This window comes from Balearica regulorum, chromosome 18 (assembly GCF_011004875.1).
Source record: "Balearica regulorum gibbericeps isolate bBalReg1 chromosome 18, bBalReg1.pri, whole genome shotgun sequence".
Classification (NCBI taxonomy): domain Eukaryota; kingdom Metazoa; phylum Chordata; class Aves; order Gruiformes; family Gruidae; genus Balearica; species Balearica regulorum.
In genome coordinates this window covers 10,992,925-11,009,889 of record NC_046201.1, presented here as the reverse complement: position 1 = coordinate 11,009,889, position 16,965 = coordinate 10,992,925, and the positions used below count along the sequence as shown (strand labels likewise).

Genomic DNA, 16,965 nt, shown 5'->3' with positions numbered 1-16,965 from the left:
TTATTTGTATTTTAAAAGATCAGCACCCAAGCGCTGCTGAACCCTCCTCGGCAGCTGTTAGAGATGCACAAAGAGACCGAAGGAAGACCATCAACACCAGCAGTTACAGCAGGCAATCCCATCCCACTTGGAAGAGACGGGAGGAGCTGAGGACGTTACGCACTGCAACAACCTATGACTATATAGAAGCTTTCCTGCTCCTATGACTTAGGTAATAGGGAAGAAAGCCCATCTCCTTCAAGCAGACATCTGGATCGCATTTGTGTAATTTCCAGCTCTGCTTCCCCAGATGGACAGATGCCTGAAACCAGCGGTGGGGTTGTCTGCTGGCGCAAGTGCCGCAGAGTCAGCCGACTGCGAGAAATGAGCCAGAAGGCTGTAAAAGGCACTTTTTGCCCTGAATAGCAACGGTAGCTTCCCTGAAATTATTTTTGAAGGGAGGTTAAAAAAACTGCTCATACAATGTCTAAGCTCAAAGTAAGGCACAGAGCATTCAAAACCAATCAGTAATCACGGCAGACAACTGAATGATGGCAATCTACCAACAGTGAAATTAAATTTTAACTTTCCACACAAATCCTTTCAGGCTGCATATTTATATATTTAGTAATAAAAACCATATTCATGACCACTGTCAGCTGTAAAAGTTCTATAGTAATAACAACAACACTAATGGAAACTGAAACTGGAACAACATTGCCTGGATGATGACTTTTCTAAAAGGATTCTGATTTTTTTGCAGAAGACACTAAACTCCAGAGGAGTCCTACAGACAGGCTGGGGATGTACCTGACAGAAAAAACATCCACACTCAGATTTGAGATCTTAAATCAAAGTAGTTACATGAGGATACGTTATGACCCCTAATTAGTATAGTTTTTGAGGCAGCATATCTTTTTTTTTAAGTTCTCAAAGCATGACCGGCACAGTATTTTTATATTCAACTACAACTTTTAATTACAGATTGGATTAGTCTCAAGGAAAGGTATTTCTTTCCAATTAAAAGGAAAAAATAGCTTTAGCATTGGCAGAATGGACATGTTGCTAGACTCCTTTATATCGTTCATATAGATGTGATTCAGCATCAGTCAGAAGCTTTAGTAAATGCGCCATCCACGCTCTCAATTTTGATGTCATCTTGTGGCTCAACATTCTGAAAAGCCCAAGAAGCTGCTGATTGAGGCTTAATCTTGCAAAGTACCAGAATTATATTCAATTGAACAATATATCTATCAGTGAGCTACTATTTTAAGGGAAAAAATCTAGAGAAAGATCTTAATAGATAGTCATTCATTCTCTCTCAATCATGCACGAAAGTTCCTGACTCATGACAAGGGATGAAGGATGATGTATTTTAAAACTAAAACCTGAAACTAAATTACACTTTTAACTGGGAATTCAGTTTTTCCCCACCTACTCCAAATAGCAGCATACACGCTTGTCTACCATTTACCACTGAAGACTGACAAGACATCCTTCAGGAGGCACAAACAAGCAGGAGGGCTTTGCAAAGTCTTTTCTTTTTTCTTAATGAATTATCTAACTTTGTCTTCACAGGTTAAGAAGTAGTATCTACATTCTGTCAGCGTCTGGTATCTCATCCCCAAAAATGTGTTGCTGTGGCAAATCATGCTCTACACAGACTATAAGAATTGAATTTTATATCAAATTCTCTTTAACTAGGTATAACATTACCACAATTTTTAAGATTGCCAGAACACACTTGTTGCAATCTGCCTGCTTATGTTCTTGTAACCGGCTTTTTGTGATTTGGTTTCTGGTAATAACTATGACAATGATGTTGACAATCTCAGATTGGACGGTGCTTTTCCCCAAATGTTAAAAAAAATTAATAGTGGAAAAGATTTAAAAACAACTTGTAACAAAATCTGAGCTGAGGAGGAACTCTGTGTTAAGAGGAAATATGAAGCTTGTAGGTGCTCCCAAAAAGGCTAACGAGCTGGGTTCTTGGGTAGATTTAAGCACACTCACATTAGGAGTTTGACACTACAGCACTGTGTCTCCAGATGACGAGTTTACAGACCTGAACCTCAAATAAACCTCTTCAAAACGCAAGCCTCTCTGAAAGGAATCACCCCTACTACCTTTCCTTTGTCTACAGGGCTCAGCCAGGCACGTCAGCACCAACCTGGACGTGGTTTTGAACGAGATCCGCACCATCCGCGGGGCAGCAGGGCAGGATTCAGTGAGCGATGTCTGAGTCTCCGAAGGAACGTCCCACAGCGAGAACTTGGCATATATGGACCTCAGCTGTGGATAAACACGTATAGCTGGCTGGGTTTCGTCACGGAGTTGCCTTCTTGAGTTTTGGCACTAAGTTGCCGACCCAGCTCCAGCTTTGCTATCTAATATACTTGTTCAGAAGTGTACTTAGTGTAAATAAATACAGACTAGGATAAAATATCCCGTGTCTGTGGCAATTCATTTCTCTCCCAATGAAGAAACAACCCATGCATGGAGCTCAAGCCGCCCTGTCATGGCTGTGTATCGCTATTGTATAAAAGCGTAATCAACACTGTATTTTAACCAAATTGGAGGCAATTAGTTCCCCTCGCTCCTCAAGAATCCGAGCTGCAGATGTTCTGTCTCCCCTGCCAGAGCGAGGAACTTTAAAACTATCATAAACAAACACGTCAAATTTAAAAGAATCATTTCATCTTGAAAGGGACACATCTCTCTTTTTTACGCTTGCGTAAATCAAAATTGGCTCAATCGATTTTGCTGAAAGTTTCCACAAAGATGCAACGCATACGCTAGATGAGGCAAGAGGGATTTCAACCCAACCGCAAAAAGAGAATCCCATCCTCAGCACGGAGCTCTCTCCTAAACATATCCTCCTCTCATTTTTACCAGTCTAACTCCATGCAAACGATGCCAGGATCTGGTTTTTCATTGTTCACGGGTTCAAGAGTCTGCCCGGAGGACTGAGACCAAAGCAACCACAGGTTTGGGATGAGATAGCTCAGCAAACCCCGGGGACGCTTGCAGTTTACTAATACCACGTTCAGACAGAAATAAAACTTTTTATGCTGCCCTTTGTCATTAAGCAAAAGCTCCAATTGGGCCTCGTCATTTCACTTCAAGTAAAAAATTAAAAATGAAAAGGACCCGTACTTATAAAATGTTTATGCTATTATTACATTTGCTATACACACCAGAACGCTAATCATAACAACTCCAAGCAACCCCGCAGAGCGTTAGCACGCTCCTTGTTATATGGCTTTGTTAGGTAAGAGTGAAAGGGTGAATAATAATATTCACAGCTTCCCTGCAGTCATGAAAATGTAAATATTTTTTTAAAGTGCTTACAAGACAAACCTACAGTAAATTTGAAAAATGTCCCCCATAATATTTAAACCAAATCCTCCTCTTTAACCTAACAAACCTAACCTTAGAGCATGGCAGTTAAGTGATCCATTCATTTTATTTCAAAATCTCCGTTCTCTCTTCATTTAACAACCAGAGACCAGCTGACAAACAGGATGGATAACCCGGTCTCTCCAGAAACATTTTTCTGTGATTTAGAGTGATTAAATCTAACGCATGCTTCTGCTGAGCCCTCAGTCAACGTCTGGAAAGCAGTGGGTAAAGAAGTCTCAGGCCAGTTCTCAATCTCATTAAGATGGAGAAAACTGAAGTTCTAGAGTATTTATCAACCTGTTCTTCAATTAAAAAAAAAGAGAAAAGATAGCCCAGCCACTCTCGGTACAGGATCACTGACTCCAACTACATTCCCAGGAGCTACGAAAAGGAAGGACACGAGTTATTCAGTACAGCCATAGAGAGCAGGACGAGAAGCAACGGTCTGCAGCGCAAGGGGGAGCAGGCTCCAGGCACCATTAAGTGGAGGAGCAATCGAGCAGACGAGCCTGTCAAATTGCAGTTTCAGTCAGATCCTTCCTGCAGGTTCCTCTGCAACCTTGTAAGCGTGCATTTGATATCCAGCTAATTTTAAAACTCTATAGCATGCTCTGAAGTAGATGCCATGTCTCATCTGAGAGGTGAAGAGGATGAGGATGGTTTTTTTTCGGGATTTCTGCATTGTTGTTTTGGTAGTTTATCGACAAGTTAGTGTCCAGAATTATATTTTACAAATGTTTGGTGGAAAAACCCAAAAAACACCTTCAAGTACCATCAAAGTGCATGAATACAATATAATTATTGTCACACATGAGGGGCAATATGAGTGACTGTGGCTTATACTCTTTTACAGCATGATTTATAACATAATATAATATTCCTTGTGATTCTATATCCCCAGCAAAATAAATAAATAAATACATACATAAAAGATATCAAAGAGGTTCTCCACATATCTCAAAGACTGGAGAGCAAGCATCTGTGTTAGCGCAGCTAATTAAAGTGTAAGAAAAACCTCTTTTCTATGTGACTTGCAAAGTTGATAACATGTAAGTTATAACTTGTCTAAGACATGATAAACTCTGTCCTTCACAGAAAGAAATGCACTTCTAACATGACTTACTGTAAACACATCTCAGGGTGTAGCAGCTTCTAATCAGAGGCAGCTCCGTAATGGACTTGTTGAGCGGTGACATTTCCTACAACACTTGGCACATGTTGAATAATGACGCTGTTGTGGTTAAACCAGATAAGGTTTAATACTAATACAGGGAACAAAGTGTGGGGATTTTGACTGCACTAAGCCAAAATTTACAAACATGAACCTGAAATGTTTGACAGACACGGGAAGAAGAGCCACCAGGAGAACGCTGAGTTAAGTTGGGGAAAGGTTGTTGGGCTTCCAGCTCTGTTTTTGCTTGTTTGCGCAGCCTAAGAGGGACAACTCACTTTAACACTTCTTCTTTGAAGAAAACGACTCATCACTAGTCAGTTAAAAAAGAAAAGAGTCAATGGTTACAACTCATGTCCAAGAGGCCCGTTCATAGCGGACACAAAGATGGAAGGATTAGTGTACAATAGCTTGGTTCCCTCCAGCTCACGGGGCTCTACCCCCCGGCGAGGAGCTGACATGAGAGGATAAGACAACTCCATTAGGAGCCCGTATCGCTTCTCCGCAGCGTTCCCAAAAGCAGATGGAGCAGCTATTGAGCCAAATGCACCGTGACTCCTGGTTTATACATGAGCAGCTGGGATGTTTCCTAACGTGGGGTGATGTACAATGTACTCTGATTTATCAACTGTCCCACGTGCAATTAAAGATTCGGATAGATAATTTGGCAGTGAAGGCTCCTCGGTTGAACTGAAAAGCAGCAAGGCGCGAGGGGTCAAGTGTTTCCGCAGGATCTGTATTTACCAAACAGAGCTGCCTGCAAAGGAATGTCTCCGCTGAGCTGCGGCAGAATTAGGTCCGGGCAGGAGGACTGAGCTGAAGGCACTAGCTGGATAGCTAGCAATTTCTTCGTTTCAACTGAAACGAATTTAAATGTAATGTTAGAGTTATTCAAACAACCCTCTTTATTGCCCTAAGAAACAAAATATATATGTAGTTAGAGCTATATAATTTCCTGCTAATACACATTTTGATCTGAGGATAATGTGCAGTATCACCATTTTTCTGTGAATTCTACAAAAGGACTCTAATACCTTAGAACCATTTAATCAACATCCTATGCAGGCAGTGAATAGATAATTGAAATATAAGTACTGTCATCCATATCCCCTTTGGGAAAGTGACACAGTAAGCATTATATCATTCCATTAGTCCATCCTTTGATGTGGGTTTTATTCTCATTAAACTATGTTTTAGCCTCAAGGTTTCTCTCCCCCTCCCCACCTCTCCATGACGTGGCCATGCCAGAAAAAAAAAAAATAAAAAAAAAATACCCCACTGTTCAAAAGGCAAGGACTACATTTTTACAAGCAATTGTACATGTCAAAAATATAAAGCTGCCTTTTTAATTTCTTGTTTACCAAATACAGTCAATGACAGCTTCTGGAAAACACAGGGTGGAAAAAAAAAAAAAAAGGAAGGCAGGAGGGTGGTGGTGGGGAAGGAATGCATTTACTTGTTTTCAAATAATAAAGCCTGAATACTAGCAGGATAAAAAATGCTTGAAAAGGCTGCCGTGGTGGTGTCTGCTTTGAATTGTGCCCTGTTTAAACAAGAGGAAAGCCTCCCACTGAAAAAAGAAACATTTTTATCATTCAAAAAGATCTCAGGGCAGTCCCTTTAAAATGAGGTATTTTCTAAACAAAATATTGGAATGTTTCCCTGCAGGGAACGAGCATCTGATCTCTTAAAAATGATTATTCTTGAAGAACTGTAGATTTATGGAGGTTTGGTTTTATTTGTTTTAACTTAAGTTGAATGAAACCTGTCTGAAATGACCACCCAAGGGAGCAGACCAGTCAGCTAAGCGGAGGCTGCGCTTTAAATGGGAACCGAACTTGTACTGAAACCCTTGGGGAGGTTTTAAACCGCTGCCTTAAACCAGGGCTGGCTAAACGCTTAACACAGGTTTCAGCATAAGCTGAGGACATGGATTTCCTCTCACTTACATCAGCGTAGCTCCACTAACATCAGTAGAAATGTTCCTGATTTACATTAGTGTTAGCAAGCAAAGAATCAAGCTAATTACACAGAGTTATCAACAGTGATTACAGGAGGACTTTTTTTTTTTTTTTAAAACGCACACAGATTTTTTTCAGCGTGGACTGGTTTTGTCACACTTTGTAGTAGTAGGTCTACTGCAGGCAACTGAGAGGAAAACTCAGCTTTACATAGGACTAGTCTCGAGTCTCAATGTATTTTTGAATAAAGAGGGAAAGCCTGACGTGTTGCAGTTTACTATCAGCTTATGAATGTCCAACATACATATTTGCAATTATAACTACAATTCATAAACAGAAGCCATCAGGGAAAAACATTACCAGCGTAGGAACTCTTTCTGGTCTGATTCTTCAAGAGTTTGACTTATAGCTTCAACTGACCAAAGTCAACACTCCACTCGGAAATGTCAGCAAGTCACTGTCGCCGTTAATTGCAATAATCGTTACGTGGCCATAAGAAGCGGGAAGCTCATATACAGAACACAGCTCCTTGTGCATTGCTAAGTGAGGAGATTAATGGGAGAAAATGTTTACCAAACACCACGAAGATTTATTTCTTTTGAAGCATCCAAGGCGTTATCTGTGTTGTGCCTTCTTCCACCAAGTTGACAGACTTAAACTTCTTAAATGCACAAGGAAAAGCAAGCTTGAGAGCGCAAATATTCTGCGTAAGGAGAATATAATTAAATTCCATTGCATATTATTCTTATATTGAAGGTTTTTGAGACAAGACTGGATAAAGCCTGGAACAACCAGGTCTGACCTGAGAGCTGACCCTGCTGTGAGCAGGAGAGTGGTCTGAGCTCTCCCGAGGTCCCTTCCAGCTGGGACCATCCTCTGACGCTGCCTGCGCAAAGCTTCACGGCCCAGGAGACACAAAACCCGGAGGTAAAGCGAGGGAGAAATCCCAGCCCCGCTCCCAGGCAGACGCTGCAGCCACTGCTAAGAGCAAAGGACTTGGTACAGAAAACAACTGCAAGTTGTAAAATACCGCAGGAGCAGAACTGAAAGGTGTCTCCAGGGTCGTGAATGAGTTATTTAGAATGTGCTGTTTGATGACTTTTTTTTTTAAGATGAAAAACTATTCTGTACAACTACTAAGTTTTTTTATGGGTGCTTAGCCCAGCAGATCCAGCAGTACTGTAAGTTCATAAAACCAGCCGCTTTTCAACAAGAGTGTGTGCAGTTCCGTGCAGAAGGGCAATCAAAACTGTCACTTTGTGCAATATAACGGAGCAGGACACTTGTCATCTTCGAGGCTAAGCTCACTCAGCTACTGCAGCTTATACTAGAGATTTATTTAAATTAATCTGCAGGAAAATTAAATCCATTACCTCAAAAAGCAAGGGAATAAGTCATACCAACAGGAAACCAGGAAAAGCTGCTGCCATTTCAGTCGAATCTAAGGTTGTGTGAGCACATGAAATTTTTCCTCGTCAATGACAGAAAAACAATTCATAGCAGGAAAAATAACATCAGGCATTGTTACAATGCAAAATGCAAATACGCTCAACGAGTTTAACACTGCAGCTGAAGTATGAAGAACATCTCAAGCTGTTTGTATTTCCAAACAAGACTGGAGGGGTCAGAGGAGGGAGGAGGACGTGTGGGCAGGCTGGAATGATGGATGGCGTTTAGTGGCATGCTGCGTTTGGGTCTGCTCTTGTTATTTTTGCAACAGGATGTCTCTGATTACTCTCTGAATAGAGAATAAGGATGGTTACGTCTCATTGCTCAAAGGGAACATTTTTTTCAAGCCTTCCAAATTAAATAGGACATTGCAAAGCAAGCAGTCAATGAACTATCAGGTGCCGTTTGTCACAAATCTAGCAATAGCGTCAGAAGATTCCCTGGGGGTATCGGCGGTGGGTTTGGGGCTGGCCAGTAAGGTTTATGTACGCCTGTCCTACGCACAGCAGACTCCAGCGCTGCAGAGTCCTTGTGCCATTGCCTGTACGGCCTGTCTCACCTCAGGGTCAGAGGATTTTATACCGGGGGCACACGGAGCCTCTGGACAACTATTTCAGCCATAAAGTTGACACAATATGGAGAGGACTTCACAAAGGATGGAAGACCATTGCTTTTCCAAATCCCATCCTTCCAGAGATCTTTGCAGAATCGGCTCCATCCTGGAGCGATGGTCAGGCTAAAGCTGCCTAATTTAAATACTTCTTAAACGTGACCTGTAAGATAACGATGCCCTCCATGCCCAGCCTGACCTCCGTGGCCATGCCGACGTTCACACTCCACCGTGTAGCCCCAGCCCTGGAGTGTTTCCTTGAAAGCTACTGAGGTTCCCCGCTGATGCCAAAGGAAATTGGAAGTCCTTGTAGAAGAGGGTCAGACGTGGGGACTGGGGAACCACGCGAGTGTGTATAAGGGAAATGAACACTCACGAGTGGTGTCAAGATGGGGGAGTTGTGCTGTTTTTTTAATGTAAAGGCTTCAGGCAGAAAGAATGGGAAGAAATGTTGGATGGAAGGTGGGTTAGGACTGACAGCTGATCTTAAACCTAACTAAACTTGGGGCTGAAGCTGCAAATGGAGGCCACAAAGTGAAACACAGGGGAATAATTTCTCTACAACAGCATAACATTTCCTAATGAGCCAGCTCCAGGAATTAGCTCATCTAAAATAGAGACGCCAGCTCATCCAGGGTCTGGATGGCTCCGTAACACCACGGACCTCTCACTGGGGGCTGCCAGTTTGATTCTGGCCCAAGTTCAAAGCATCTAAGAATTGTCTTCGCGATGCCACAACCTCTATAAAAAAAAGTCTCCAGTCTCAGTGCAGTTTCTCAGTGGGCAGAAGTCCACATCAAAGCCACCATCAAAAGCCTTTCCAAGGAGGTGCAGTGAGCCAACACGATGGAGAGTTAACAATCTCTTCCCTCTTCAAAAGGGATCTCAAGCTCAGGACTGGACCATACGAAAACTGGTATGACCCTGCTGACCAGTTCTGTAACAAGGACTAGGCAAAATAAATAAAAGGAAAAGAATAAAATAAATAAAAGGAAGGAAGGAGAGGAAGGAGAGGAGAGGAAAGAATCACAATACATTTACAAACAGTGCAAATGAAGGCGGATGGTAAAACGATGCCTCGTTTGCTCTGGATATCACAGATGTTGTAACAGCAGAATTAAAAAAGCACCAAACATTTCATGATATGAAGCAGCTAAAGAGAAGAAAATGTCAAAACTCAAATGTCAGACAAATTTTGGGCAAGAACTCTGTACATACCCCAAGCTCTCTGGATTCCTTCCCAGAGCCAAGACATCAGTCTCTTACATACAATTTATCCGTCTCTGTCTCGTCTGTTTTTGACTAGTTCTAGCATAATTATTTAAGGGTTTTATTTAATCAGCCAGAAAGGAAAGAGTTCAAAGAACACCAGGGAATATGTGGCAAAATATAACAAGGCTAGATCACTTGCACTGGATTATTCTCCTCCGGCACACCGCAGAAGAAATAACCCCAGTCGAGGTCTGCGTGTTCTGTGGTCTACAGGGAACGAGACCGGCATTATTCAAGGTAAGTGACACTTTAAAGAACTTTAAATTAGCTGTTGACAGTCAGGTAGATAGATTGCTGAGTGATTACACAAAGTCCCCAACATTACCATTTTGTGGTGAATGCAAATATGAAGGGGGAGAAAGTAAGAAACTCCGTTAAATATGGTTTTGCCAATCTCTGGTGCATTGAGATGACAGTGAAGTTCGTTTAAGGACACTGGAAACATATAAAACAAATCGCTTTCTCTGAATCAAAAGCTGACAGAAAGTTTCCTAGCTATACTTTTGACTCCAGAAACACTGCAAGCCATGCTAGTAGACTATGATAAAAAACAATAATAAAAAAAATAAATCCTTCCCCATCATCTTTCTTCCTATGAAGGGTTCCCTCTTCCAGGGCTAAAGGACCAGACGCAAGTGGAGCAGAAGCGCAGCTCTCCTGAACTGCCCCAGTAAGGCTGACTTACTGGATGCACAGCAGATGCCCTCACTGCAGTGCTCCCTAAAATACGTTTTTAAATAAAATTAACTCAACTCAGGAATCTGTAATTAGCACCATCTTCGAGAACAAATCGGAACAAGTTTATTAAAGTGCTCTTACTATTTACAATGAGAGTGAATTTACCCCCGAGGTTCACTTCACTATTTTGTCTCAATTTTCTTGTAATTTCATCCATCACATGTTTTTCAGTCCTCCAAAGGTGATGGATAAAACACAGAAATAAACAGGACCAACTGTTCGCAGAAGCCTAAGGGAAAATATAATTTTGTTATAAATAATCCTTGGCACAAATCATGGAAATGCAATACTAAAATTGTTTGTTGAATCATTTATGAATTGGGCTTTCAGTTTTAGTTTGCAAATAAGTTAGAGTTTTTGTTGATGTTCTTTTTTACTTTGCTTTTTTAGCTGGAAAACAGCCTTTGAGACATGGAACTGATATATAACCCAGAAAACAGAGTGAATGAAGGGTTTTTTTGGTTTTTTTTTTTTTTTTTAAGGGAGTCCCTATGCAAATACAGGGTGTTTTTTTTGGGGGAGGGAAGGAAGGGATTTACTTATGGATGATGATAACCTAAACGATGACAAATTTTTTATTTTCGTAAGATGCCACCGCTGTGAGTTTTCACCCCAGCTTTATGCTAAACATGTAGAAAAGGCAAAGACACCATGGTGCCTTATAAAACCACTAAAAAAATGAGTTGCAGACACCTCTGCCGGGAGATTCAAATGAATGTTCATGATCTAACAGATAACTGTGACTACTAAAACCAAAATACGCTTTTGTGTTTGTTCTTAGATGGGTAATGTTGAAGATTTGTTGTTACAAATGAATGCAAAAGTTGAGTGGAACATAACTGTATGGTACCACGCTGTGCACGTAGTCGTCACACGTGAAGAAATACACGAGTGGAAATTCTGCTCTCTTGAGAAATTCAGTATTGTAGAGGACAGCTGATTACCCAAACTCCTCACATGAAAGTTATAAACATGAAGAAATAGGAAGAACAGAGAAGTGCATTTCTTTCTTAAGTCTTTTGTCTGAAATCGCTATTTTTCGTCATCTGAAGAGAGAGAGAAGCTTGGAGACATATAAAAGCAACGTGAAGACTCATTTCTCATTTCCCGGAGCCTTACCTGATCTGTCCTCGCACCAGTGGTCTGGTTTTTGTCCTGTTCATATTTGAGTCGAACGGAACCTCAAAGAACTGTAATAAAAAAGAAAAAGAAAAAAAAAAGGAAGAATCAAAATGAAAGGATGCCGGAAAGCATGCCATGCGTGGAATGTACTGTCTGCATCTGCAGGTGCTTTAATCTCTATTTTTTGAAAGGTTCAGAAATACAACTGAAATGGCAAACTCCTTTTACTGAGCTTTGATAGTCTGCATGAATGCTTTTGGCATCCCCTTAGAAAGAAAATCACCTGGAGGACAAAAATAGTTTACGCACATCCCCAGAAGTTAATCATTTGAAGTAGAGCTTGCTTCCAAGTTCAGTTCTTAACAGGTTTGACAAAGCTTTTATACGTACGCTATTATACGTACACATACATACAGGCCCGTCCCCAGACTTATATTAATACAAACAGCCCTTACAAATGTGCTGCTTTTGGTATTTATAAGACAAACACTAAATTTTTCTTCGAGATCATCTAACTTCTGAGAACCTATAACCCAGCCCAAAATCAATCAACTCTTGTAAAACGCTACTGAAACTGCACTGAGCATCTAGTTCTAGCAGCAGGGAACGAACACGCCATATGGTGTTATTTAATGTCACAACCCAATTCGACTTTAAACACCGCCTATGGGAAAATTCAGGCGGCACTATCTTCACGCTAGGAATTCCTGCAGGCTTCTGTGTGATCCGTTTTGTAAAGAATGTCACTGGAAAAGCTGAATGCACTTTGCCATGCAGCAAACTGTAAAGCTACTTAGTTTTCCGCATCCAAAATAATAATAAAAATAATAAGCGTATATTTGCTTCTAGAAAGAGCAGGATGGATTTATAGAAAGAATATTTTCTACCGATGTTATGTCTGAGGTTTTGGGGTAGGATCCCAATTATAGTGAATACATAGGCAAAGTACCATAACAAATCATCATTTCAAACAATCAGACTGACAGCAAGCTCAGCATAGCCAGACTGCAGACAGCTTTAACGTGACTCTATGATAAACGACTGTGAGATAAAATCTATGTCATTCCAGCAAGCCGTTGTAACCTTTTACACAACAACAGACAAAATTAACGAACGCCTTCGTTTCGACAGTGCCACGTTACCGGCCTTGCTGCTTGATGGGGCTGCGTTCCCGGGGGAACGCCGGCGGGCAGGGACGTGGGGAGCAGCAGGGACCCCAGCAGAGCCCTGCAGGTGCCCATCAGGGGAAAGGCGCTTCATTTGCAGGCACACGGAGATCACAGGAACCACCTTTCCCATCTATTGTTTTGAACTAACGACTATATAACAATTTGGGAACCCCTGTTGTTGCTCCTACGTGTTGCAAGCGCGGCAGGGATCGGACACCCAGGGATCGGATACCCAGGGATCACCCTGCCTAACACAGCCCACGACAGTCTCCATTCACGGTGACATTTTTAACTTCAGGTTGAATCACCTTCCTGATGGATTTAACCATTCCCAGGAATAAGGTTATAAGAAAGTCCTGCACGTGTACGAGTAAGAGCGAGCACGTGCATGTGTTGAAGCCCACACGCTAAACCTATCCTGCTTAAACAAAACTTGCTAACAGCATGCTCTAAAGCCAAGAAATTTGGCAGCAGGCATCATCTTCGTGTTTTGTCATGCTTGTGAAACTGTCCAAACCTGGGAAAGAATGAGAGTCAGGCGGGTGGTGGGGAAGAGAGAGTAGAAGGTTGAGAAAGCAGCAGCAGAGGCAGCAATGGGGGGCTGTGGCTGGGGGACCCCAAACCTCTAGGAGCAGCTGTCGAAACCCCCTGGAAAAGCAGCTGCCTCGTCCCCCTCCCGTGGCTGGCCAGCACAAATTAATGGCTAATTACTGTTGTTAACTCGGCTGAAGCCTGTGCTGCTGCATTTCAAAGTTCTCAGTTTGTCCATGATTGCTCCAAAAACTGCCACGGTTCTGCAGGGGAGGAATCCTGTATTCGTCGGTTCGCATTAAAGGCTGCAGATTAAACGCTCAAAAGTTGAGCAATATAAAAGCATGAGAATTGAAATCATCAACACAGCTTTTAATTACTAGTTCACATCCAATTCATTACAATGTCTCGTCTCCGTCTGTGCGGTGGGGCTGGCTGGGGCTACGCAGCCTGTAGATGGTTTGCTCGCAGGGAGCCTGCATCCGGAGCAACCGGATGGAGCGTCCAACCCACCCCCAACTCCTACCGACTCCCAAAGCCTTCCCATTTTATTATCGACATTCCTGAAGCAAACTCGGGCTGCTCAGCCAAGAGTTACTCACGCAAAAGAGGAAGGGACTTCAGGAAGAAAGAAAGGTTAGTTTATACGTCTTTCACTTTGTCAAAACATTCTGGTACAGTACGAGGCGCCTCATTTATTTAGATAGGCGGCTAGCAGGTTATTTCTCATCCTGTTTGTTATCACTTGAGCTTCTCCTGCCCGATCCGCAGCGGCAATGGTTGCTCCCAGCTACGACCGGAGCTGGTGGAGACCCTGGTTTAGAAGAAAAGCTCCGAGGAGTCTGTGGGGCAGCGACAAGCCCCAACGCACAGAGGCCCAGCAGCTCAACTCAGAGGGACAGGTCGGATCTTCCCGGCTACGGCGCTGCCCTTGAAGTGCTGGCTGCTTCACAAAGAACCTCTGCAGGAACCAGCAACGAGTACCTTCCGAGAAGGGAAAGCACCCCGTTTGGATCCGAAACCAGTGATTGCTTCTGACAGCTCAGCGTTTTGCTAATGGTTTGTTTCACTGTTACATTTCAGAGACAATTATGTTAAATGAAGAAAAAAATGTCATTTGACATCAGACTGGTAGAGCAATACAAGAGAAAAATTCTATACAGCTAAAGTCTTTTCTCTTGAAAATATTTTGGGTTATGTTCAGTTTTGCTTTGTTTTAAAGACACAATTTTCCCTTTATTTCTATTTGCAAAGTCTGACTGCTGTGAGCTTACTTCCAGTTTAAACTGGTGCACGTGAGGAGATTCTGGCTCATTTGAGAGTATTTAAGCTTACGGGTAAAGGTATTCTGCGTGCGACAGAGAAAATCAAAATAATGTGCAAGTTTTAAACTCACTGTGTCTCAAACATAAAATGACTGAAATGAAGAACAGTTGGACACTCAACACTTGAAAGAATTTAAACTTACGCAGTTATCAGTATAACCTGACAGTACCGTAATCGGTGTATGAAATACTTCCATATATTTACTATAGCAGTTAACCTCTGAACAGAATATACATTTTGAACAAGACACTTCTCTGCTGAGCTAAGTAGTCAAAAACCGTCTGTCTCTGTTGTATACAGATACGGCTGCTCCCCAAATTAAGATTACTGCATGACTTAAGTTTGAAATTTTTCGCTTTTTAAAATCTGACAATCTGAATAATCTGTTACTGTCAACTGTATGCACGAAACCGCATATCCAATTGAACTACAGTTAAGAAAAATCCTTTTATTTGCAATGCCCTAGATTCTTTCACTGAGCTAGTTGCTATTACATGTCAGCAAGATGCCATTTATCAACCTTTTCCCATTTTGCTCCCAGATGTTCAGCAAAATTCTCTCTCCACTTGAAATTATTTTCCCCTGATATTCTAGAAAAAATGAAAAAGCCAAGCATCTCAAATATCATTCCATAGGAATGAAAGAGTGAACTCAAACATATTATCTCATGCCGGGCCAACACAGAACCGCCTGTTTTAGCAAACAGTAAATTCAGTAAGATGAATCCTGGATAAATAAATATCTTAGAAGCACTCAAGAGGCTTTTTCCTCAGGAAGTCTGAATGCATCAGTTCAGCTGGACAAGGCAGAATATTATCTGGCCCAGGTATTTGGGAAGCTAGCCATCAAAAGGACGGGCAGAGGGTTAAATCTACTGCATCTAAAAATCCCCGAGTGACAAAACTTGGCAACTGCTTTCAGGACCCAAACCTAAATTTTAATCAGTATGCATGAACATTTAAAACATGATGATGGAAAAAAATAAATCAGGCCAGCTAGTACTTTGTGGTTTATTTCTCTGGCAGGCTCATCAGACTCTTTGTGTAGATCTCATCTGGTTAATATACAGTAATTATATCTTAAACATCTAACAATTCTTAGATTAGCTGTCACATTACTGCTTATAGCTATTTACACTCAAGGGTCTTTTTTCCCTTCAGCTTCTTCATATTGGTTTCCGCTTTGTTTTTAAGTGAAACGTTAAAGAATGTTTAATTTCTTCAAGCTACCTCCTGGAAACAGCAGCCAAGCGCTGTGCACAGTGAATGCAGAGGGCAGCTAATCATTTCGACTTCCTGGGGGACATACAGATTAATGATTTTTTTATTATTATTATTATTTTTTATCCTAAGCCAGGATTCCCAAAGCATCATCTTGCAGATGGCATTAAGCTATGCCAGCACTCCGAGGACTAAAATGATATGGAAAGAGCGAGAGGGCATCCTGTGCCTTTATAGGACACCCTCTTGCTCTTTCCATATCATCAATTAAACACTGACACCACCTATTAAGTTTTCAAAGACAGTGACCTGACTATTTGCAGTTAATTAAGCCAGCGGAGCGGATGGAAAGCCCTGAGCACGTGCTGCATTTGCCATCCGTGGTCATTCCTGCGGGAGAGATTTTAACTACTGAATTACGACAGTTCAATATCTTTACTCCTGTTCACACGAAAACATAAACAGAGTGCATTAAGAGGAACAATATGTCATATAGTTTATCAAATGGATCAGCCACACTTAGGCTAGTAAACCTCTCTCCGATACCACTTTGGATTTAGAGCGTATCAAGCACCAGCCTGGCCCCCGTCCAGGGCCACCTCTAATCTGCGACACATGGTGGAAACAGCAGCGGCTCAAATAGGCAACCAGTCTTCCATGTATTGACATAACATTTTACTGTAATGCTAAACACATATTTACATCAGAACCGATAATCCTATGAGTCTAAAGACGGAGCGGAACCATGCTATTAAAAGACAATTTAACTCAAGGCAACTCAGAGGTCTTCCCATTGCTAAGCCTCCCCTGCATCTGAGCAGGCTTCCACGTGCTCTTTGGCAGCAGAACTGCCCTCTGGACGTACGTGTTTCTCTGCGAAGCATCTCTGGAGGGCAGTTGAGGTGAATCTACGGCACTAGTGAGTGAATGCGAAGATGCCAAAGAGCAGTCGCCTCCTCCTGAGCTGAAGTGCTGCTGGTCTTCAAAATCCTCTGTGCCTTGCACCCCACTGGGG

At 41.9% G+C, this 16,965-nt stretch overlaps 1 protein-coding gene across 1 annotated transcript in view; it reads right to left on the bottom strand.

Annotated features, from left to right (window-relative positions):
- COX10 (cytochrome c oxidase assembly factor heme A:farnesyltransferase COX10) overlaps positions 1–16,965 on the bottom strand; it is a 104,434-nt gene that overhangs the window by 21,729 nt on the left and 65,740 nt on the right. Inside the window, exon 5 of the mRNA XM_075771076.1 lies at positions 11,702–11,772. Within this exon, the coding sequence (XP_075627191.1) occupies positions 11,702–11,772 (71 nt within the window). The remainder of the gene's footprint in view (positions 1–11,701; positions 11,773–16,965) is intronic.